The sequence below is a fragment of the Sander lucioperca genome, chromosome 11 (assembly GCF_008315115.2).
Source record: "Sander lucioperca isolate FBNREF2018 chromosome 11, SLUC_FBN_1.2, whole genome shotgun sequence".
Classification (NCBI taxonomy): Eukaryota; Metazoa; Chordata; class Actinopteri; order Perciformes; family Percidae; genus Sander; species Sander lucioperca.
In genome coordinates this window covers 16,820,771-16,845,209 of record NC_050183.1, presented here as the reverse complement: position 1 = coordinate 16,845,209, position 24,439 = coordinate 16,820,771, and the positions used below count along the sequence as shown (strand labels likewise).

At 41.2% G+C, this 24,439-nt stretch overlaps 2 protein-coding genes across 2 annotated transcripts in view; one reads left to right on the top strand and one right to left on the bottom strand.

Annotated features, from left to right (window-relative positions):
• The window catches only part of exoc2 (exocyst complex component 2), a 60,811-nt gene extending 55,254 nt beyond the window's left edge, over nt 1-5,557 (top strand). Inside the window, exons 23-28 of the mRNA XM_031282367.1 lie at nt 90-231; nt 3,849-3,904; nt 4,040-4,162; nt 4,396-4,457; nt 4,885-4,944; nt 5,047-5,557. Coding sequence (XP_031138227.1) covers nt 90-231; nt 3,849-3,904; nt 4,040-4,162; nt 4,396-4,457; nt 4,885-4,944; nt 5,047-5,140 — 537 coding nt within the window. The 3' untranslated portion in view covers nt 5,141-5,557. The remainder of the gene's footprint in view (nt 1-89; nt 232-3,848; nt 3,905-4,039; nt 4,163-4,395; nt 4,458-4,884; nt 4,945-5,046) is intronic.
• Nucleotides 5,558-12,362: 6,805 nt separating this feature from the next.
• LOC116038226 (interferon regulatory factor 4-like) lies at nt 12,363-23,685 on the bottom strand. The gene is made up of 9 exons (XM_031282466.2): nt 23,579-23,685; nt 23,163-23,362; nt 22,176-22,362; nt 21,322-21,398; nt 20,183-20,321; nt 19,698-19,799; nt 17,227-17,595; nt 15,652-15,764; nt 12,363-13,027 (listed from the first exon to the last, which is right to left on the bottom strand). The coding sequence occupies exons 2-9, from the start codon at nt 23,358-23,360 to the stop codon at nt 12,866-12,868; spliced, it is 1,347 nt and encodes a 448-aa protein (XP_031138326.1). The 5' UTR covers nt 23,361-23,362; nt 23,579-23,685; the 3' UTR covers nt 12,363-12,865.
• Nucleotides 23,686-24,439: the final 754 nt, after the last annotated feature.

Genomic DNA, 24,439 nt, shown 5'->3' with positions numbered 1-24,439 from the left:
TGCTTAAAGTGACAATCAAAATGTATTGTATGCTCATAATGTATTTCTCCATTTTGTTGCGGTAACATTACGTGTCCTTGGCCTGCCAGGTGAGTGTGGACGCGGTACGAGAGCTGGATAGAAAACTCTTTGAGGCCTACATCGAGAGACGAGCTGACCCGATCGCAGGCTCTCTGGAGCCCGGCATCTGCGCTGGATACTTTGACTGGAGAGACTGCCAAACACCTACAGGTACTGTACAGCACGGCCTAACTGAGACGACGGGGGAAATCACCCGCAGCCACCACTAACTGACCCCGTTAATATCCGAAATTAGCCCAAGTCCTGTGGGATGAGAATCCGACATCTCTGGTTTGATCTGTGTTGTTGTGGTTCGTATGTGTCATGTGTAAAGTACGGCTCTTTGATGGCTTACTGTAAACACCGCTGAGATCACTCTATTGGTCCCCCTAAAAGTCTCATGGCCTTTGTGTTGTGCTGTGGGTGTGCAGCGATGTGTGTGCACACCAGTTGACTTTTTTTCTCACCAGTTGCACCAAAACCCAGGTGAAACTTAAATGTGTATATGTGGTTTACCTTAGCACAGGATGTGAGCCAACATGTCGGGGTGTGTGTTAGAGCTCTGGGTGAATTTTCAGATTCACACAGTTTTAGAAAGGCAGTATTGATCGAAAGTTGGGCCTTGCTCTGGTTTGTTCCTGTCGGTGTGTGTTTGTGTGTTTGGGCTGCATGTGAAAGAGGAACATTTTGGACACAAAACCGCAGTTCTAGGATATGATACTTTCACTTGTTGCCCTTTTGTGTGTGTGTGTGTGTGTGTGTGTGTGTGTGTGTGTGTGTGTGTGTGTGTGTGTGTGTGTGTGTGTGTGTGTGTGTGTGTGTGTGTGCGCGTGTGTGCGCGTGTGTGCGTGCGCTGCAAGGCATTAACAATCCAGTTTCAGTACTTTCAGTCTGTTGTGGCCTCTGGTTGTTTCGCTGTTAGTTTATTAAATGCTAGAGTTAAAACTTAGACATTAACTATGGTCTCTCCTGTTTTCTTTTTCTCCTCACTGAGCAGTGTAAAGTTTAAATAATTCACTTCTAGCTCCATGTATTTGCATTATTTTGAAATTTGCATGCATCTTACATCACTTTTTTTAAGAGTCAAACATATCATGAAGCAATGGAAAATGAAGTCCTCTCAGTCACATTTCTAGCACAAATGACGGTGGTTTCCGATACATTTTTAATCCCTTAAACGATGACGACTTGACTGAAAAGCCACTTACATTCACCTTTTACCTAGATTGCTGTCTAGGTAAATAACACATGATGACAACACTGGTGTGGGTGGAGTTGTGCCTCTTAAGACCTACAGTTTACAACCTAAGCAACAACTCCCAAACATTCTCCCTGGATCACATCTTCATTTTTAAAAAATCACAAATTATGAGCTGCTATTTTATCCAGTGATTTTGACATAGCTATAGAAATCTCCCTTATGCAAATTCTCTATACTAGTGCCAATACAACTCCTGAGTTTTGGTATTAATACTGAAAATGATACTTTTCTTTGAACCCCAAATTTCCCCTTAGGGGATGAACAAAGTATATATTTATCTTTCATTTAGAGATATAAAATTGTCTACAAAAAAAAAAGAACAGGCCATGTGCATAAAAACAGAAGTTACACTGTTAACACCCAGCTAGAATTCATCCTTAAGCTGTCTACACCTGATCCACGGCAAAGCCTGCGAGGTAGGGCGCAGAGCAGAGAGGCAAAGCGCCGTGCAGGTACGTTCTGGAATTGGTTGCGTCTTGAAAGGTCAGCGGTAGGGTTGGGTACCGAAACCTGGTGCTAATATGGCACCGGTGCCTTAACGACCGGTATCTACTGGACCGAATAGCAACACGGATTTCGGTGCCACTGATATGCCTACGCTTCTCACTGATGCTCTGAAACGGACGGTAGAGGCAACAGAAGCATCACTGCATGTGGCGCTAGTTAACACTATACTCGACAGCAGGTAACGTTAGCCTACCGCTAGCTAGTAGCTGGATTAAACACGGTTAAAATGCTGACAGCTAACGTTAAACAGTGTAAAGTGTGACTGTATTTCACTGTAGAGGATTCCAACACCGGGACGTAACAGTTCTGCCGTTGTCGGAAAAACAACACTGCGTTCACTGAAACTGGTGCATTCAAAGTTATTGTAAAATACCCTTTTACCATCTGGTGGTTTCTTTTGTCGTTTAACAGCAATTTACTAGTGAAATAAGTTATAGTTATTACATTATTATTAAATCATTTCATTTGGACCATACAGTCACCAATTTCTGTTTGAGTTTACACTGTGATATGTTTACAATTATTGTCTTATGATACGGAATTATCACAGAAGTAAAAATGCTGGCGGCTATACGTCCATGGTCAAAGCTCGGCACCATATGGGTCAGCACAAGGTAGAGTACATGCTCTGGATGAAGGGACAGGCTGAAGCACGTATGTAGAGAGGAAAGATATATGCAGTCTCGCAGTATTATTTTAGTATTAATTTCTCCTCCTTCGTTGTTGCTGGTCAGCACTTGTACATGTAGAATGTGACGGTTGGTCTTTGTGGTATTTGTCCCGCCCCTCCTCCACTGTGATTAGACGGCTGGGTACGCGACACGCAAGCGTGTTGGAAGCGTTTCCAGGCAAAATAGAATACGAAAAGCTGTTTATATGTCATTTTGACACAAATGCATTTAATAAATGACATTTTGATGTTTGAAAGTCTCTAGGTTTTGACATAAATGCAGATATAAATGTAATTAAAAAAATAAAAATAAATAAATAATTATCAATTTTCAAATATTGCTCCTGTCAATACAGAACGAAATATTCTGTAGCTTATTTTGCCGTCAATACTGCCGACGTTGCCTTTGCTGTAATCAAATCAGTATATATTTAGGTTTAACATGAAGTATACTACTGCTTGAATTTCATTTTATCAATGGGAAACATACATGTGTACAGACAAGGCTAGCAGCAGCAGCGCCGCGTCAGACACGTTTCTGGTGTGCAAAGACATAGAAAATGCCATGCAGCGAACACGCAACTGACCAAGCAGGAGCCCTAGCAGCTTATTACCCACACTTGAACATTCTTTATCTCTGCGACCAAAAAAAAACTTCCAAACATGCAGCGCCCAGCGCAGAATAGACGTTCAGCAGCTCGTCACGCTGCTGGTGTTTGTAGCATCGAGTGACTATGCAGCGCTGGCATTGCAAAACATTCAAAACGTATAGTGGCCTCAGGAAGAACCGCTTTGATGGGCACACAGCACTATCAGGTAGAGTGCACTCAGTGCACTGTGGACAATTTAGTTGATATTAAAATAACATGCAGATGTTTTGGTTTTTTTTCCCCATTGACCAATCGATTGGTTGAAGAGTAGGTAGGATTTCAGTTTGACCAAGATTTTCTTTGGTTGAATACAGCCCTACAAATGATGCAAGCACTTTGCAGTGCAGCTGGTGTATGTTGCACTTCAGTCACACTGTCTGTAGCCCCACACACACACGTTCTCTGACAAGAGTTTGATTTATCTGTGTGCATAGTGATAGAAACTTTGACTTTGTCGGACACGTTCTTACTTCTGGAAATACTCCGTTTTGTTTATGCGAGGGTGGGTGCTGGGTAGAGCGTGCAGGGTAGTGGGCTAGATCATTTCAGGTTTGCAGTGCATGTGTGAAATGGGCTTGAGAGAGAACCTCATCACCATGGCGGAGATCACTACATTGTGATCTCTAAAATGTCATTTGTTAGCATCTCATCCTCCCGTCTACCTGGACTTATGTTCATGCTGTGCCCTCTTCTCCCTCAGGTGTAAGGAACTACCTGAAGGAAGCTCTGGTCAGCATCATCACAGTTCATGCCGAGGTAAAAACAACCGACACTCTTATCACACACCATGAACTCTTCTCTTGTTCTTTGGACAAACGTTGCCTTTAACTAGCTGTTTTTTTGTTTGTTTTTTGTCTCTTCTGATTTCATCACCGACTTTGTCTGTGTCAGGTGTTCACAGTGTCTAAGGACCTGGTCCCTCGGGTTTTGTCCCGAATTGTTGAGTCAGTTGCGGACGAGATGTGTCGTCTCATGCAGTGTGTGTCCTCCTTCAGCAAGAACGGGGCCCTGCAGGTACACACTGGCACGCACTCGCACAGTTATAGAGCACTTTATCACTCATCGTAAGACCCTGACTCATAAGTCGACCCTCACACTTGTTGGGGGATTAACCTGTCGTTTCTGATAATGCTATATTTCAACTGCTGACAGTTGAAGACGTTTCTTTGATTTCATCTTCTCTGTTGCCTTTTTTTATTTTTTATAAAACCCGATCCCCGTGCCCCCCTCCCTCCCACCGTCCTCAGGCTCGACTTGAACTCTGTGCTCTGAGAGACGCCATAGCCGCATACCTAAACTCTGAAAGCAAGTAAGTGCAGCACACACACACACACACGCACACACACACACACACGCACACACACACACACACACACACACACACACACACACACACACATACGGTCACACATTCACATAGTGGCACAGACGGGAACTTGCATTCTGCGCCCAGTGATTTATGGTACTGAATGTCACAAACATAAATCTTAGCAGTCGCACATCCCTCACTACAATCCCTATTTATGTTACTTGGTGGGTTATGGAAAGGAAGTGAAAGTAATCTGGTTCTGCTGCGTGCACGCACTGTGGTGTGCGCATGTGTGTGCGTACATGTACAGTATGTGTTCATGTGTGGAGGCCGGTGTGTACGCCTAGACTTTTTCGGAACTGTGTTTTTCTTGCTTCCAGTGTTAATAAAGTTCAAAAAGTTGTAACTGAGCGTCTTTTGTTTCTAGCGCCAGCTTCAAACTGGCTTTGGACGCCCTTCCTCAGCTACACAGCGGAGCCGATAAGAAGTGAGTCTCATACCGGGTACTACTAAAATTGGTCTTTTTCTTGCGGTGTTTGCTTCATGCTTTAATGATGAATTTCACATGATTTATTGTTTCTTCCGCCAGGTTATTGGAAGAGCTGTTGAATAAGTTTAAAAGCAGCATGCAGCTCCAGCTCACCTGCTTCCAGCCCTCCTGCATCCAGCCTGTTAAGAGATAAACGTCATCCACTCTGTCTACCTCTGTACTGCACTCTTTGTTTCTTATCTATGCGCAATCAGCCAATGAACCTTGCTCGTGTCTTTTCAGTTATCGCCTCACTTGCTAACTCATCGCTGTTTTTCAGTGTCACTTTCAACTTCTGCTTCACCAGATTGGGCACAAATGTCTGTTCATCTAATCTCAAAGACACTAAATGAGTCGATTTCATTGTTACTGTGTAGGGCAGTCCCAGTCATGTTGGTTATGCTAATTACATACGGCCACTCATGTAGGTTACAGGCAGTGTGCAAGTGGCTAACAGGAATCGCTGCTGTCAGACTGAAATATTTGTCCTAATCAAGATTTAAAGTTGGTGTTGATGCTTTGTACTGTGCCATCTCTGCTGCCCAATAAAGTAAGAAACTTACTGTTTAAAGTGGTTTCATTTGGTTGTTTTGTCAAAACGGCAACAATTTCAACTCAAGGTCCCCTTACTGTACTTGTTTGTTCAGGTGCTTCTGACCGCCTCACATGTTCTTCATCAGCAGATCAAGTTCACTTAGTTGTCATGGAACTGTAAGTGTTCCATTATTCTGATCACGTTTTTAGGACTTTCTGTCCGTTTTGGCTTAAAAATTGAGCCCGGCAGTTCATTTTATTTGACATGTTTTCAGCAACGACATGTTTTCAGCAATGATTGGCTACTATCTGACTTTCTAGAAATGGCTATTTCATTTACAGTAGCTCTTGAGGGATGTGTGACAGACACTCTGGCATACCGATGCAGAAGGCCTCAAGGCCTCTGGTCTGGACTTGATCCGTTGTGGAGCAACTATGCTCGAACCAGAGCTGTTCGGACCAATCAAATTGTCAGGGCGGGCTTTATACGATGATGGACAGATGATCAACAGTAACGTAATCAACCACGTCACCAAAGAGCGCATTGCCACACCCGTCAGCACGACACCGAAACTGCCGCCTCTGTCGAAGCCTGCCTTTGACTCGCAGCTTCTGTGACGTCTGTCTCCGTTGCTCTGATTGGTTGGAGGTCTATCCAATTGAGTGCAGAGGCATTTTCTTTCCTGGTTCGGTTGAAACACGCCCCATAATCACAGCTCAACGGAGCAGTATCTGACTCATATTCTGACTAGAATCGGAGTATGACGACATCAGGCTACATTTTTGTTACAATCTTCATATAAATCACCCTTCATCCTCAAACGTTTGTTTTCTTCCGCTTTTTGCGGAAGCTGCATGACAGAAACGTCAACGTGAATTCTCCGCTCAATGAGCGGCTCTATTCATACATTGGCTCAATCAGACATTACATGGAGTTTGTACTAGGGAGCTGGCAGGGTAAAGACTGTAATGTCCGGTTTAAGAGAGGGCTTGAGAGAGAACCTAATCTCCTTGGCGCAGATCACTACAATGTGATCTCTAACTTAAGTCTCTCCTTATTCCAGTACACTCAGTTGTCCTTTGGTTATCAACACGTAATCCAACATTATTACATCAATGTGTTCTTTTTTGACTTTATAATTAAAGGCGGTGCAGTAGAAATGGTATGGTATTACATCATTATTATTTTTTTCACAGTTTATTGTTTATCACGTACATTTCCGGACCTAGAATGTATCAAATGCAACCATAAATAGGCATTTATGTCAAAGAAGTGCTAATTCAACTAGATTTAACGGTATAATTTGTGGTGTTCTTGTACTGGATTACGTTGTATCGTGACATTTACTTAAATAATGCTCCATGTAGTCCAAATTTCTTGTCAGTCATCCACACACAAGTATACAGTTCAGCAAAATGTTTCTGGTGCCAAGGTCCAGAAACAAGTATAACCTGCATGTTTACACCAATGCAGACCTACGTAAACTACACTTTGTACATACAGAGGTGTTAATGACTGTGGCCAAACCTGTGAAGCCTCTGCAAACTGATCACTTATCTTGTCTTTACACATACAGATCTGTACGTCACACTCAAGTGACCCATTTTGCATCAGTGCACATTGCAGGCAGTTGGTCTGTGTGCACCACGGTTCAAACCAGCGGGTTTAGGCCATTCATCTCTGGAGCTCCAGCTCACCAGTTCACTCATGCTGTCTGGCATGGCGGTGTCTAGCTTTCTGGGAAGAGGGTGAGCCCAGGGCGTGTGCGGGGTGGGGTGGGGGGGGCCAGCGGTGTAGGCCGTTATTCAGGGCCGTGAGCAGAACAGGCTGTCATTGGATCACCAGAAGATGGCGAGAACAGAAAGTGTGATTATGTGATTATGGTCGTGGGCGTAGGGACTCCACAGTGCGAGCAGTACGGTTGTGGTAGGTCTAGTCGCTCAGGCAGAGGAGACAGACAGCAACACACCCACAGCTGACATGAGAAAGTTTGACAAAGACACGGGGTTATCTGAGGACAAGGTGGACTTGCTGTTGTATTGTAGCAGAAGTTAAACCCCACACTTTTGAACAAGCTCCACCTGTACATTTCAGTAGTCTTTTGGCAATGGCAATTTTATTTGTATAGCACCTTTCATCACACAGAAACCCAAAGTGCTTTACATTAATATCAGCATACACATTAGAACAAAGCATAAACAAAATAAAATAAGAATACAGTATAAGCATCAACACAACAAGACAATTCATAAAAGTAAACAAAATGCAAATTCCCCCCCCCACACACACACACACACACACACACACTCACTGTAGTTAAACAAATGCCTGAGAAAATAAGGTTTTTTTTAGTTTACTTTTGAATGTGGACACAGTTGTGATGGATCTCAGGTCATCAGGCAGCTTGTTCCAGAGAGCAGGACCACAGCTTCTGGCTACAACTTTGTTATTTTCTACATTCATGCCCCTCAGAGCTTTTTTCTGTCTTGGTTTGCCATCTACGTTTAGGGGAAAGCCATGCAGGGCACGCAGGAGTTGTTTTGATTCTCTGAGTTCTAAACTTAGCTCTCTGCCCTCCCACGGATTCATTCACAAAAGTATTTTCAAAGCCTAAACCCTTATCCGCTCTCTGTTTACAGTAACAGAGGTGAGAAGGGGGAGTTTTTTTTCTATATGTTTTTTTTTATATTCTCCTGCACTCTGTTCCATTCGGATGACGAGACCCGCAAAACATTTCGACATTTCGACTTTGAGCTGACTTTTGTTCAGCGTGAGTGGGTAATTAAAAGGAATGGAGACATTTGACACATCAGAGGAAATTTAGATTGAGCTCACCTGGATTGTTTTTGTGACAGTTTACTTTCAGTATTCATGCAGATGGACTTGCAAAAACACAGCAGACATTATCAAGATCATCAAGAAACAGAATTCACACAGGAAATGTGTGGCGTTTGATATGTCTATCACTTGATTGGTTCAAGTGTTAAAGTGCCCATATTATGAAAAAATCACTTTCTTCTGGGATTTGGGGAGTTATTTTGTGTCTCTGGTGCTTCCACACACATACAAACTTTGAAAAAAATCCATCCATGCTGTTTAGAGTGAGATACAGTTTCTGAATGTGTCCTGCCTTCAGTCTCTGGGTGAGCTGTTCAAAATCGGCACGGCTTGTGATGTCACAAGCCGAAACGAGCAGGCTAACCGCAACCATTAGCTCGTAGCGTTAGCATGCTAACGCTAGCATGCTAACGCTAGCATGCTAACGCTAGCATGCTACCTCATTCTCAATAGCAAAGCACTGCTACAACACACACAAGTTCACCATAATCTACAAAAGAACTACTTACATGTGCGCCCTCATTTAGAAGTCTCCCAGCTAATCCTGCCTTGTAACTGACTGAAGTTGTAGAAACAGCCTTTCTTTTACTGTCTATGGAGCTAGCTAGCTGACATGATCTACATCTGAGCTACTGAGCATGTGCAGTGCAATCAAAGATAGTACAGAAGAAGAAGAAGAAAAGAGGTCTCACTCTGTAGCTAAAACAGAGACCAGCTGAAAAGAGGATCTGCAGCAGTGAGAGAGAGCACTGCAGTACAACAAAAATATGGTGTTTTTTGAAAATTAAACCATGTAAACCTATTCTGGTACAACCTTAAAATACAATTATGAACCTGAAAATGAGCATAATATGGCTGCTTTAAACATCACATTCTGGTGCAGTGTGAAGTCACCCTCATTCATTACTTTGCGTGAGCATACCATATTTAAAATAAAAAAAAAAAAAACAACCACTAAAGTCTAAAGTCAACCAGACCATTTGTGTTTTTTCAATGTGAAAAGTTGTATTTAGGTGTTTTGGAGCTCCATGTGACGTTTGTCCTCAGTGAGTTACAGCCATTTATTGGATAGTAAGACAACAATAATACATTTTGTTGCTGTCTTTATATGTTGGTCAATATCACGTGAGAATTAAATATGTTACATATCATTGGGAAAAAAAAGACAACCCAATCTGTCTATATCAGGGGTCTTCAATGTTTTTGGGGCTAAGGACCCATTAGCTTAAAGAGAGACGGAGCAGGGACCCCCCTTACTAAAATTGTAAAAAATTGAGCTGCAAATTAAACTGGGCCCACAATAACATGTAGGGCAGCCTAAAGCCTTTACACATACCTTTATATGGTGCATACAATACTAAGGTATTAAAATATATACATATTCATATATTTATACATCATGTTTTAATGTTAAACATACATGTAGCACAGTGAATCCTTAATTTTAACTGTGGGTGGCTACCTTAGCTACAGGCCAGTAAAGCCTGTCATCAATGTTGTGTGAATAAAATAAAATCACAAATAGGTTGATTTCTCTTTGCTATTAATATATTGTTGGCCCCCCTGCAGTAACACTGAGGACCCCCTAAAGGTCCTGGACCCCCCTGTTGAAGATCCCTGGTCTATATATACTGGATTAGACTGCAGATTTCTTTTTTTGAAAATAACATTTTTATTCCTCACTGCAAACACTAAAACACACACACATACACACACACACACACACACACTCATGTCTAGCGTAGCATGGCTTTTAAGGGATGAGGATAAGGCCGTCAATATTCTACACACTTTACTGCTTTATGTGCTTTATATTGTAATAAATTTGATATCTTTGATTTTTTTTCGTGAAAACAAGCAATTTGAAGACTTATTCTTAGACTAGAGATGGTCCGATACCAATTTTTGCTTCCCGATACCGATTCTGATACCTGAACTTGCGTATCGGCCGATACCGAGTACCGATCTGATACCAGTGTGTCATATATTTTATTATGTTTTAACAACTGTGTACTACTATGCCTGTATGGATGTGATATGATTTCTATTTTTGTTGTCAGTCTGGCTCAGGTTAAACGCTTTGTGAAACATGCACAAACACAAACAATGAATGCCACAGAACTTTCTTTTATTCTTCAGTTTGACAGTCAGTTATAACGGAGAAAGAAACTAAATAAACTACTTTAACGTAGATTTTCTTTAGGGCTTTATTACATGGTATCGGATTGATGCATAAACTCCAGTACTTCCCGATACCAATACCAGCGTTTTAGGCGGGAGAAGTTGTGATTCTTTTGACTTTTATCTTACATTTTACGGACTTAACAATGAATCTGTTAATTAAAACCAAAATGAGCACATGAACATGAATCGATATTGCAGCTCTGTTAGCTGTGTTAGGGGTCATATTAAACTTTGAATTAGTCAGTGGATTTTCAAAGTAAAACGTCTCAATCTGTTTTTCACAGGCAACCCTATCAAGTGATGGCATCTTCCCTGCTCTTCTTGTAAATTATTTTGTGGCAGTGACAGATGTTTATGTGGGTTTTTGCGATTGTTGTTCCATGGAAGTGGAAACAGACTCTAATCTGTGAGCAGAAGCCAGGAAGGCTTTCTCTCCAGCGCAGCGCGGAAAGCGTGGCCAACCTCTACCCCCCCCCCGTGATGTCATCACATTTGTTTGTGATAACGAAGTGCTTGATTAACCCGCCTCATCCTGCATCTGAGCCACACTTCCTGTTCAGACGCAGCACACATAGTACTGACGTTACCCAAAGAGCTCACACAGTTATGAACAGAGGCCGTCACTCTTTTGCACTTATACGTCTTTTATTATTATTTTTAAAAACAGAAATGTGCTCCTTTTTAAGGCAAAAAAAAGAAAAAGCTCCAAACATTGACTCCGACTCTTTCTCAGATTTGATGTCTGACACATTTACAAAATATGTCATGTAAGTGAAATATTTGATACAAAAGTTGAAAAAGCTTATCTAAAAACAGCTCCCTGAGAGTTTCTCACACAAACACAGCCGGGCACAAGACTTCATTCATAATTTACCAAACGGTGATGAGTGTCTAGTCAGAAAAATTGATTTAGAAGACGTGTTAAACGAAAAAATCCATACCACTCTCACATCTGTACAGAAAATATGAAGCTACTGCCAGAAGATTAGCTAGCCAGCTAGCTAGCTAGCTAAAATAGCTTAGCATAAAGACTGCAAAAAGCTAGTCTGGCTCATTCCAGAGGTAAAATATCTGCCTCCCAGCACCTTTTAAAGCTCACATATAACACATTATATATTGTTAGATTTTTGTATAAATTAAAACAGTGTGAAAATGACAGTCAGGCTTATGGCTCCCATAAAATGGCGAATTTTATGTTTTTACACTTCCGTTTTGTACGGATTAAACAAAAATATTACATGTCAAATTGTGACCTTTAGACGTGCTGGTGGGTGGATTTTTGTCAACTTTGGACAAAGCCAGGCTAGCAGTTTCCCCAGTTTCCAGTCTGTTGTGCTAAGCTAAGCTAAGCTAACTGCGCGTTGGCTCCAGCTTCATGTTTACTGTCCAGACTTGAGATTGACAATCACCTTAAAGTACTCATATTACGCTCATTTTCAGGTTCATAATTGTATTTAGAGGTTGTACCAGAATAGGTTTACATGGTTTAATTTTCAAAAAACACCATCTTTTTGTTGTACTGCACATTACTGCAGCTCCTCTTTTCACCCTGTGTGTTGAGCTCTCTGTTTTAGCTACAGAGTGAGACATCTCACTTCTATTCCATCTTTGTTGGGAGGTGCACATGTGCAGTACCTAGGTAAGGACTACTAGCCAGTCAGAAGCAGAGTATGAGGGCATGCCATGCTAGCAGCTAGGCGAGCATTATAACGTGTGTTCCAAAGTGACCACATTTGTCTCTGAAGTAAAGGCTGGACTACAATAGAGCTGTTTGGAGCAGTTGGTGAACAGTGTTTTCTGTTGGAGATGGTAAGTCCCTCTGGGGGGGACTTTGGGCTTTTTCACTTTGTAAACCTATAACATACACAAAAAGATATATAACACAGTAAAGGAAAGGGAAAAAGCCCAAAAAGCATAATATGAGCACTTTCATGCACTAAAATTCACCACAGTTTTCTACAGTACAATCACCTAAGCTGTCAGTTTTCTTTGCATAGTCGGTATGAAATGGAAAAATATTCATGTTGTCATAAAAATACAATAAGGAGAGAAAAAAATAACACTGCAACTTTTGTTCCCACTGCACACACACACACACACACACACACACACACACACACACACACACACACACACACACACACACACACACACACACACACACACACACAGAGCCCTACAGTGCAAACAGTTACTGTCACTAAATGTCCATCATTTTTATGTATAATATATTGTCCTCCTGTCTCCGAGTTTTCCCATCTCCTGGGTCAAAAGTCACTGCTGCATCTTGAAGTTTTCAACAGTCACTTGAACCTACTGAGATCACTCCTGCAGGCTGCTGCTGTGGTGATGTGTGATGGTCCTCTGGTAGTCCTCGGAGGTGTTTATGTGCTCCGTGACCCCCGGGTGCTCGTAGCTACGGTAGTAGTGGCTGCCCATCTGCTGGGCGTAGTACTGGAGCTGCCTGGCAAACAGCGGCTCCACCTGAAACACAGGAAGGCCACACAGGTCAGTGAAGGGCTTCCAACTGTCACTTCTATGAGCTCAGATCAGTATCTAAAAATATCAAAAACTAATATTTGAAAACCTAAAAAGTAAGTTTTGAAAAAGTTAAATCTGTGGTTTGAGAAGTGAAAAATAGGATTTGAAAGTGTAAAAATAACACGAGAGTCTGTAAGAGCTGCTTTGTTCTCATAATTTTAGAAGTGTTTCATAACTTTGTAATCAGCTTTGACAAAAGAATATTCACTTAAAGGTCCATTTAGTAGCTTTTTCCAGAGCTTTCCACTGTAACTCTGGCTCCTTCTCGTGGATGCAGTTTGCTCAGTTGTCATAGAGATAGTATGGAACTAAGAAACATTGGCACCTGTTATCATAGGCAGATGAATAAACTCCAACCACTGAGGAGGATGGTAGAAAACTCCTGAAAAAAAGCTAGTGAGTAGACCTTAAGAAGGTATAGAATGATTTGTTAATTTCTCATTTTAAATTTAAAGTTTCTGAACCCGTCTAACAAAGATTCAACACACATCTGCTCTTTCACTACTTTAAAAGGGAGAGGATCTGAAATGAAAGGTAAACCTAATGTGTGTTCTAAGGAAATGCAACAATAATAACCTGAATAATAGTTCAGGCCTCTGAATAACTGTCCACATCTCAGATTCTTTTCAGATGCATGATTTGGTCTGGTGTTGTGCTCATTGGGGAGTTACTAGAAAACCAGCGTCAGAAAATTGCAGAAATAACAACTCTTAAATCTGCATTAGGGCTGCAACTTGTGACTATTCTCATTATTAATCTATATATAAGTTAGTCTGCTGATTATTTTCCTGGTTAAGCTAAAAAGAATTCGTAACAAAAAGGCTATAACAGTTTGCAAAAAATGACCATCACAATTTCATAAAGCCCAAGGTGATGGCATCAAATGCTTGTTTTCCTTGACACTCCTAAAAACCTTAAAAAATATTCCATTAGGCCCCAATCGGACAGAACGTCTTCGCACCGAACTGCCTTTTATCTTGAAGCTGTCAATTTAAAGCTGTAGTGCGTAGTTTCTGTCGCCCCCGTGAGGAATTCTAAGTAATGTCAACAAAACTGTCGGCGCGTCCACATGATACAAGCCTTCCGTGATCGCGCACCCCAATCTTCTGAACATAGTCATACTGAGAAATCCAGAGAGAGTTGTGTGGAGCTGATAGTCTTAATTAGCTTTGTAGCAACTCATTTGGCAATGGCTTGAATGTAACGGACGTTCATTAATATCAACAACTTATGCACTAAAGCTTTAAAAAAGCAGCAAATTATCTTAATAGAGACTGGAACTTTGGAATGTTTGCAATTTTCACTGTTGATCGACTAATCCCTCCCAAACAGTAATCAGCAAACGTTACCACGATTTTAGACTAAACGATCGGAGTGAAAACAAACTTTCTATTCAGTCCGATTATCAGGCTGTAACACTTAACACTAACTGCCAAGAATGGCCGGAGCACCATTGGTTGAACCTCCACTTTTTGGGTTTGTTTCTGGGGGTTTTTCTGGGTTTCAGATCTTCCCAGGTTGAAACGGAGTCAGAAAGCTGGTTTGATTCTTCCAAAGGTAAAATTAGGCTGATCATTAGACTGAATTGCTCGTTCAGACTCGTTCAGAAACTGAATTTAAAGTTTTGAAACACTTTGACTGTGAAGAAGTTCTTACAGACTTTCAAATCCTCAAATCTCATTTTAAAAGTGCAAAATGACAAAACTGAAAGTAATCTGTAGGTGCATGGAATTGCAATGCAGAGATGTGAGGCATGGCTAATCAAACATGACTTTAATATAAGTGTAGGCCTGTAACAATTATTACATAATTGTCTAATTGTCCTTTTTTTTTTTTTTTTAACATTATCACGGTTTCTTTGTTTAACCGCAATTAATTGCTAACATTAGCTAAGGTCTTAAGGGGTATGACTGTTGATGGTAATTGTTGAGTTTTTTTAGATATGCCAAATTGTAATTATATAAGTAATTATTGGTCGGACTGTTGAGCTAAAGTTATGCTAGTTGTTGGCACTTGACCCAATACACGTTCATAGCAACAAAAATGAGTCAAATATATTTTCCATAGATTATGTATTTAGGCCTGTAACAATTATTGTCTAATTGACAATTTTTCTTTTTACATAATCGCAGTTTCTATGTCTAACCGCAATTAATTGCTAACATTAGCTAAGGCGTATTATAATTATATAAGTGATTATTGGTCGGACTATATATTTTTGTTATTATTTCAATTGTTAGTTGTTGGCACTTGACCCTTTTTGAAAAGGGGGGATACAGACAGAAAATGTTTTAGGATAAGAGGCGTTGTTTACTCTATAGGCAGTGTCTTTGTGTTATTCCATTATATGGATCACATAACAGTGATATATAACCAAAAGATGTATTCTGGGATTCATTCAAAACTTGACATTTGTTTTAAAAAGTAATAAATAAATAAATATTTAGACAGAGACAATTATATTGTTAATCAAAATTATTTCCGAGACAATTAATTGCACAGCAACATTTGGAGTTGTTACAGCTCTATATGAGTGCAGCACCAGGTACTAGAATATGGGCAGTCACCTGGACTGTGAGGGTCCGTCTTTGTCTCTGCGGGTCCAGACACTCGTCTCCAAAATGAAGCACGACCTGGAAGCGAGGCAGCGGCCGACCGTGGAGCCCACAGCTCTGGATCTCTGATAGTCGGGAAAGAGGTGAGATCAGAGCATTGTCCGCTATTAATATCTCAAATACATTTGAACAAATTCAAACGAATTCAGGAGAATTTCACTTGAAGTGACATGACATTTGGGGTGATTCAAATGGAAAGTCCTGGTCACACCATGTATGCAAATACAATTAGCTGTCAGGCTTTTCACACAGCTGGGGCTGGCCTAGCATGTGGGCGGGGATGATGTGACTGCTCCCTCATCATGAAATACTACTTAAAAAGAGTTGGTCTGCCACCGTTGTTATGGTTGACACAGTGAATTTGACTTTTGGGGAGAATTAAGTTTTGTTCTGAGATGGCTTTTGTCTTAAGTGACTTACAGTAAATGAGCTGTAGTTTTTCTTAAAGTCGGTTCAGACAAACACAAACTTCGTTTTTAAAGAAGTCAAATCTGCACTACTGACTGTAAGTTTATCCTTAGCCCCGGTGTTTGCCTCTTAAGTACTCTAATACAATTACATAGGAGTCACAGAGCTAAGCATCCGATTTTTCGAAAATACACTTTGAATAACTCAGAAGGTTATTTAACAACACACTCCACTTTTTTGAAAGTGTTTCCAGAACTCTCAAAGACTCTTCCAACGAACAAAATATTCCGTCTGCTGCACTTTTTACCTGTTTTCTCAAGTTGCAACTCTTTGTTCTAACAAACTAACAGTATTGGGTTAGATCTCATGTACAAATTCTTGAAAATCTAATTAGTTGTATTGGTGTTTCTTTCTGAAATTTTCATACAAAATAACACATTCATATTTTGCTTGTGTTTTACTAAAAGAGCAAAAGAGATCTGCTTTTTTCCAGCTATAGTTGCAACTTGGGAAATGGGTCAAAAAACAGTTGTGCTGGCGTTTATTGTGTGAAATATTTTTCATCCAGATGGTTAGAAGAGTCGGTTACACTTTACTTGAAGGTATCTACATAAGAGTGACATGACAGTGTCGTGTCACTCTTATGTAGATAGTGTTGCCGAAGAGTCTTTGAGGTGTCTGAAACTAATTTCAGAACAGCAGTTAAGTATTATTGAACAGCCAGGTTTTCACAACAACTGGGCAGCCAGAAACATTTGGTGAATAAAGCATGGTGTAGTGAAGAGGAGTTGTCCAACATGCTTTCAGTTTCAATAACTAATAGACAAACATTTATGATAATCAATTGCTTATCATTTATAAAATCAATATGCCAAACGTCTGCTGCTTCCAGCTTCTTAAATGTGAATATTTGCTATTTTTTGTCGTTAAATGTTAATTGAATATCTTGTGATGTGGACTGTTGAGTTGACGATGCCACCTCGGGCTATAGGAAAAACTGGGATGGCATTTTTCACTACTTTTTAAAACGTCGTAGACTTATCAATCATAGACAATCAAATACAAATCTCCAGATTCAATGATTATGAAATTAGTTGCAGCCCTTTTCTGCTGTCTCACCTGTCAGGTAGTCCTGTGTGTGGAGGAGTTTACAGGTGACCTCTCTCTCCAGTTTGTTGAGCTTGTCCCCGTACTGGGGCAGTCCTCCCTGCCAGTACACTCGGCTCTGACAAAGCCGCCGAGCGTACAGTCCGTCTTGGCCCATCCACAGTAACACTCCCCTCTCCAGGCTGGATGGGGGACTCGGGGGACACTCCTCTGCCATCCTGTGGGCCGAGAGACTGTCCACAGGCAGGGGGATCACCTCGGGACCTCCGGGCGGCAAATAGTGCTTCTCTTCTGGGGTGATGTGGCAGCCCTCCAAACTGGATGTGGTTGCCTCCCTCACAAGAGTATCCCGGAAATATACAGACACATGCAGGCGGAAGTCTAATAGGAGGAGAAGAGGACACAGGTAGAGTTCACGTTAGTCTGGGTCAATGGCGCCGGATGTTCCTTGCTTTCCCCTCTCTCTGTGTGTTGCCGTTGTCTAACACCGTTCTCCTCGGGGAAACAACAACACACTTCGAGCCAGCAAGCTACACGCCAAAAAATGTCAGGTTTTGAAGAAAATTTGGATCGTGAAACAAGGCAGGCCTGCTTGGTTCTTTCGGGGAATGATTGTAGAGATTTACAAAGAATATGTTCCTGGCATTTCCTCTCTAACTGGGACGTTTTGGGACCGATTACTGGGGTTGTACATGGTGAAACACTGGTAAGAGTAAATGAGGTTTAACCATGTATCCAGCTAATTTAAATAGCTCATGTTACTGTATTTGTGTGAACAGTTAATTAAATTCATTTAATATTGTATGTGGCGTTTTCTTTTGCTGGTTTCAAATGTTCCACCAAAACAAGTTCCTTCCCGAGACTATTTAGCAGAGCCACCGTCGCTGCGTCCGGAGCTTAGCGACGCCCAAGACGATTGCGATTGGTTTAAAGAAATGCAAATAACCCAGAGCGTTTTTTTATTTTTTTCCTATCCCAGAATGTATGTGTGGTGTAGCCAGACCTTACTCCACAGCGCTGCAGAGATAGGCCTGGCAATGCGAGACTAAGTTCACCCTTCTCAGTGTAGTGTTGAACGGAGTCGAGCTGTGTGTTGTCTTAGTGAACTTATCTGCAACGTCACATATTTCAGACACTGATGTTTGTGCACGTCACATCCGCCAATCAGGGTCAAGATTTAAAATTAATTTGAATTGAATCACAAAGTATTTGTGAGCTACTGTATGTTTGGCTGAAAATGAATATATCTACGATGAAGGGAATAATCGATTAATCAGCTGGCATAAAATTACTTAACAAAAGTGTTGATAACAGTTTCAAGTTTCTCTATTTTATGTAACGACTTTAGTGTCTACCAAACTACAAATATGGACGCTTGTAGCTGTACCCCCTGTTCAGCATGCACAGTCTAGCTTTAAACTTAACCAGTTAGTGCTTCACTTATTTCTTAAGCATTTTATAGGTGATAATGTTGCATATAAGCTGTAAAAGGATTGCGATAAATTATTTTATTGCCCCATACGCCGCTGCTAAGGTTTGTAGTTCTCTGGGAAACAGGTAAACAGTGAACTGAACAAACACATGGCGTCAGCTGGGTGGAGCGATCGTGTTAGTACTTCGACTCTCTGATCTTGATCTGTGTTGCAAGATCTGTGTCCGACTTCAAACTGTGAAATGTTAAACTTTTATTATAGTGCTACCATCACTTCACTCAATGTTTTGAAGCACTTTCTAAAAGATATGTCATCCCTTCAAATATCATAAAAAGTAGACCAGCTATGTCTAAAGTATCACAAAAAAAATGTAGACCTTAAACTGAAGCTAGTATAAGCTAGTGCCTCCATCAGGCTTATTGTATTTTCTTAACGTCAAAACACTGCGATCCCTCCGAGTTTCATTAAAGCTGCATTCATTCATTTCTTGTCACTAGGGGGCAGTAAATAAGTTCCATGGCCACTAGGGGGCAGTACATAATCAAATGTAGCTGACAGATACACAGCCATTACACGTCTCAGGCACTGGTGCTGCGCAGGTATCGAAACGCCAGCCTACGGGGTTTAAACTTTAATTATAGCGCCCTCATTAGGGCAATTATTGTATTTTTTAAGCTTAGTAAAACATTGTGCAGTTGCATTAATCTTCCCAATATCATAGCAGTGTTATACAAATCCTTTCTGCAGTTTTGCGTTAGCCGTTTTATAGATGTCTAAATGGATGTAGGCTACAATTAGGCTACATAGATTAAAAGTTAAACAAACAGATGTCTGTATCTTTAGCTATGTCATATATATGGCCATAAACAAAGCACAGTCTTGTACATATAGACTTGTTTAAAGGATTCTGAGGCCGAACAAGAGCTGCAGCCACATATCGAAATCGCATCTAAAGCTCAGCTGAGGACATCACTGGACCAACAGTACCCTCCCTCCCTTCCTTCTGATTTTATAGCGTGCAGAGAGAAAAAGTGAAATGAAAGTGTTTACCTGACAGCGCTTCCGCTGATCTGATGCTGGCGTCCAGCGAGAAAGGCGAGGGCTGGCTGTCAGCAGGACCGTACGAGTAAATAGAGGCTCTGAGCTGGTATCCTGCACACACAGAGGGGCAGACAGTCTCAACACACGCATAGAAAAGGCACTGCCTAGGATGCTAATGCTTATATTTTACGATTACATTTTTTTATTTATTTTTTAACACAAAACATACAACTCACGACATGGACACATCGCCTCCCCATCTGAACCAACCCCCCCCCACTTGCCATCACCCCCTCCCTATACAAAATGTAAGACAAGCTGAAATAATAGCCATAATATTCAATACAATAAAATAACAAAATAAACAACAAACTGTAAACCAAATAAAGATATTATGTATATATGCTAACACCATAAGCACATTGCATTCGTCTATCCCCAGTCCATGGCATCCTAGGAGCCCTCCAATATATTCTGCATATTGAGTACCGTACCATTCTCCATGGACGGGCCCTGCCATGGCAGGCTGCGGGGGGGACAGGGACACTGAGTGTAGGGCAGCTCAGGCAGGGCGGCCTGTTCCGGACAGTAATCTCTCCAGCCACACTCTGGTGTGGGCACGTACTGTGGCATCTACAGACACACACACAAACAATCAAGTTTACATAATAATAAAGTTAACATAATCCGATTGTACTGGACACATGCACGCTCCAGCTTCCAAATTGAAATTGTAATTATGACGATGTAACTTCTGTCATTGATTTTGTTTTGACTCCTGCAACTGAGTCTTTGTGCTGTCATGTAAAATCCTTTTCTTAAGGAGAATTAAGGGAATAATAATACATTTTCAAACCGATTTCATATACTGTATATTTACATTGGTAGTACTTAGATAGTTTTTTTTAGTCATTACTAGTAAAGTTAATAGTTTGCATTCCACAATTATACACAGTGTCCTTTTTTTCATTATCTTTAGACTACTTTAAGACAAAGAATTATAAAAAATAGTTGAGTTAAATAAATGAATGTATTATTTGTCTACCAGAATTACAACTCTGGACACAACTGTGTAATACTGTAGGGTGATAAAATGTACAAAAAAATATGATTTAACAGTTAAATGTATAAATATTTTACTTTTTTGGTGTCTAGTCAAGAAATTTGGATAGTGGCATCTAGCTGGAAACTGGAATTTAGAAAAGTATTTCTAAATTCTTCATTAGGCACAAACATACATGACATACTGTCTAACAAATGAACAACGCCTGTTATTGACATGGTTTTTACATGATTTGCGCCAAATAAAATGTCACATCATTGGAACTTGGACAACGCAGACAAATTGGACACTGTCCTCGTCCTGTGTGATGATTTTCTGATAATTTCAGCATTTCCAACAGCACTTGAAGTCAGCGCCAGTAAGACTGTGTGATGCAACTCATAAAACCTGTGATCTGGCATCTGGTGCATCCGAGGTCATTCAAGCATGCACGGTATGCTTTCTCATCCACTGTTTCTGTTAAACATCCAACCTCTCTCACTCTCTGCCTTTCTCTCTCTCTCTCTCACTCTCTCTCTCTCTCTCTCTCCCGCCCTCAAGCACACTCATTTCCATGTGTATGCAAATCACCTGAGTCTGCAGTGCAGGATAGGGGGAGTGCACCTGATAGCTCATTGGACTCAGAGGACTGTCGTCCTGTCGGGGTCCTAAATGCAAGACAGAAGGAAGAAAAAACAATCTTAACACATACAGAAGTCGGCACAGAAAAAGTCCACAGCTGTTGACATCATGACCTTCTCTGGTGGTTTGGCTTTGTGACGCTTCAAAAGTTTTGTTACTGCACTGAGCAGTCAGTGACCTTTATCAATCATGGTAGAGAATTTCCAACTGTGTCTCATTATAACAGGTTTATCATAACAACATCTAACATCCATAATACCTTAAACACACACATTTCAACCTATGTCGGATTGCAGGGACCCAAGTTCCATTCAGCCTAAGATTATTTGTAAATGGGTCAATCCTAAGCGGAATAGGTAAACACATAAGAAGCTGGGTCCAGACTAGTTTAATGATAGCCAGACAGATTCTTTTAAGAGGATGGAAGAATGAAGGGGGGTCCGTCAATTCAAGAGTGGGCTAGTGAGATGGCTACATGGGAAAGAAGCTTTGTGCTGGGGAAAGACGTGTATGATGGTTTATGGTTTATTGTCTATTTTTTTATATGGTCTTGAATATTGTGGTTACTTCTACTACATCTTTCCTTGATTTTTGTCTGGGTGGGTGGTGATGACAGGAGGGGGGGGTATGTGGGGGGGGGATATGTTCATGTTGCAAATTTAATGTTTTGTGTGTTTAAAAAAAAAAGTTTTGGTTAACCTGAAGACTGTATTTGTCATCTGTTGCATTATCATTTAACTCATGCTGTGCCAGAAACCAACAGTTTAAAAGCGGTATTGTGTGATATATGATTTGGGACTGACTTTTCTTGGCGCCCTCAGGGATGACGCGGTACACTTTGTACGGGTCTGAGATGTCCAGTTGGCTCCTCTCCACCAGCTCCTCGAAGTCATTGCTCTTGTTGAGGGCGCATCGGAGGCGAGTCTTCCAGGTCGGCGGGTCCGCCTTGTCGATCCCCTCCCGAAACTTGCCTTTAAACAGCGCCCAGGCCTGCAGACCAACAACCGGTAAGACTTCAAAAAACTTTACTAAAGTTTAGCCTGAGAGGATTAGACAAGTACCACACTGATCTCCAGCATGTGAGGAAAGTTAATAAGAGAGCTAAAACAATTAGGCCTAGTCGATTAATTGAGTGGTACATCAACAGAAAATTAATCAGCAAAAATGGTCAATGTCTTAAATGTTTTTGATATGTCCTGTTTCTCATTCATAACCGTAAATTGATTACATTTTGATTTATAATTATTGCTCAGACACAACGAGCATTTTAAAGAAGTCCCATTTGTCCCTGGAAACCTGTGTCGAACACTTATTTTCAACTATTTTCTGACATTTAATAGACCAAATAACAGTCAACAAAGTAATCAGCAGACTAATCGATAATGAGCAGAATAGTTGCAGCCCTATTTATATTTATTGCACATTTCATACACAAAGGCGTGCTTTACATGAAATATTAAAAACATAAAATGTGCAAGACAAACTGGTTAATGTTCCTTTGATTACCCTAAGTGATTAAGCCTCAAATACTTTGTGAAAAGCACCAGTCCATTACGATTAAAAAATCTACTGTAGTCTGAGAGAGAAATGAGAGAAATAATCATAGTCTCCCTTTATAGCACTTTGAATCATTTGAAAACGATGTTTTTTGTCAGTGTGTACCTTAGACTGTATGCTATAGGCTATATCAAAATTTAAAAAAATGTTTGCACACCAGTTTTTCTACTTTTATTCTGAAAGTCATTTTTCATTCTGTCTGGATTAAACAGCGGAGGGTGCGAGTCTCTTACCTTGAAAAGCGCGGCATCCTCATCACGGTTGTAGTCCTGTTTCCCGGCGTGTTTCCACGGTATCCTGAAGATGTTCTTCTCGTCGTTCTCCCACACCAGCCCGGGATATTTGCCGGAGTCCACCTGCTCGATGAGCCACTGGCGCAGCTTTCCGTTCCCGCTGCTGCCGGAGCCTCCGTAATCCACCTCTGCGTTCATCTCTGTCCAAACACACGCACGCGACAACTCCACTTAGCCCTGTATCAATGCGCAATGTGCTGATATGTGTTTTGAAAGTAGTGCAAGTTTAGCAGAGAAGGATGAGTCTGTCCACGTTCAGTAGGCTAAAACTCACTAACCCCGCTCTCCCACGCAGACTAACGTGGCTTTAATGTGCTTTAGTTTAGTGTGCTAACAGTGTACCGAGCTGCTCTTACCTGTGAAACTCGAAACCCGTCAAGTTTTGAAATCAATCAGTCTCAGAAAGCCCTCATCATTACGGCGGGCCCGCTTAAATCCTCCAGCCTATAGCGAGCAGCGGGAGGGCGGAGACACGGAGCCGGGGATGCTGAGGAGGACGCACCTGCTGCTGCTGCTGCTGCTTCTCTCTCTCTCTCTCTCTCTCTCTCTCTCTCTCTCTCTCTCTCTCTCTCTCTCTCTCTCTCTCTCTCTCTCTCTCTCTCTCTCTCTCTCTCTCTCTCTCTCTCTCTCTCTCTCTCTCTCTCTCTCTCTCTCTCCTGCGAAGCTTATCAACGCGCTCACAGTGGCCGGTCTCCAGTAAGACACCGGGGGAAATCCTGCCAGCGTCAGTCTGAGTGTCACACACCCGCACACGTGGAAACTCAGGACGGAGACGAAAACAATTCTTTGAAATGATAAAGCTTTACGAAAAGTAACTATATATTGGTCCTGCAGCAGAAGTGATGCGCAAAAAAACCTGAGCTTGTTGCCGTTGGAAGATTATAAAGAAAAACTGCGATGATAGCCTACCGCAGACAATTAGACAACAACAGCCTACCGGCTAGGATTATTATAAACTGTGTGTCAAATAGGCTACCGTATTATATAGGCTACAAATACCAAATAGCCTACGTTATTGTGTGAGCACATTATCTACAGTCCATCGAGGTGTGAGCACAAGGTGTCTTAGAAATAGGAGTAAATGTTTCATACAAAATACAAAACAATTAAAAATCCTCACTGTAACGCTCTAAATTAGCTCTACATTTACATTTATTACTTTACTTAGAATATAAAAATACTCAAATCCTGCATTTAAATAGCGTAGCCTACTTAAG

Coding starts and splice junctions, on each gene's coding strand:
- LOC116038226 (XM_031282466.2), bottom strand. CDS start 23,360: ATGAACGCAGAGGTGGATTACGGAGGCTCCGGCAGCAGCGGGAACGGA. Junction 20,322..21,321: donor ATCCTGCACTGCAGACTCAG/GTGATTTGCATA, acceptor GTGTGTCTGTAG/ATGCCACAGTACGTGCCCAC. Junction 19,800..20,182: donor GGGCCCGTCCATGGAGAATG/GTACGGTACTCA, acceptor CTGTGTGTGCAG/GATACCAGCTCAGAGCCTCT.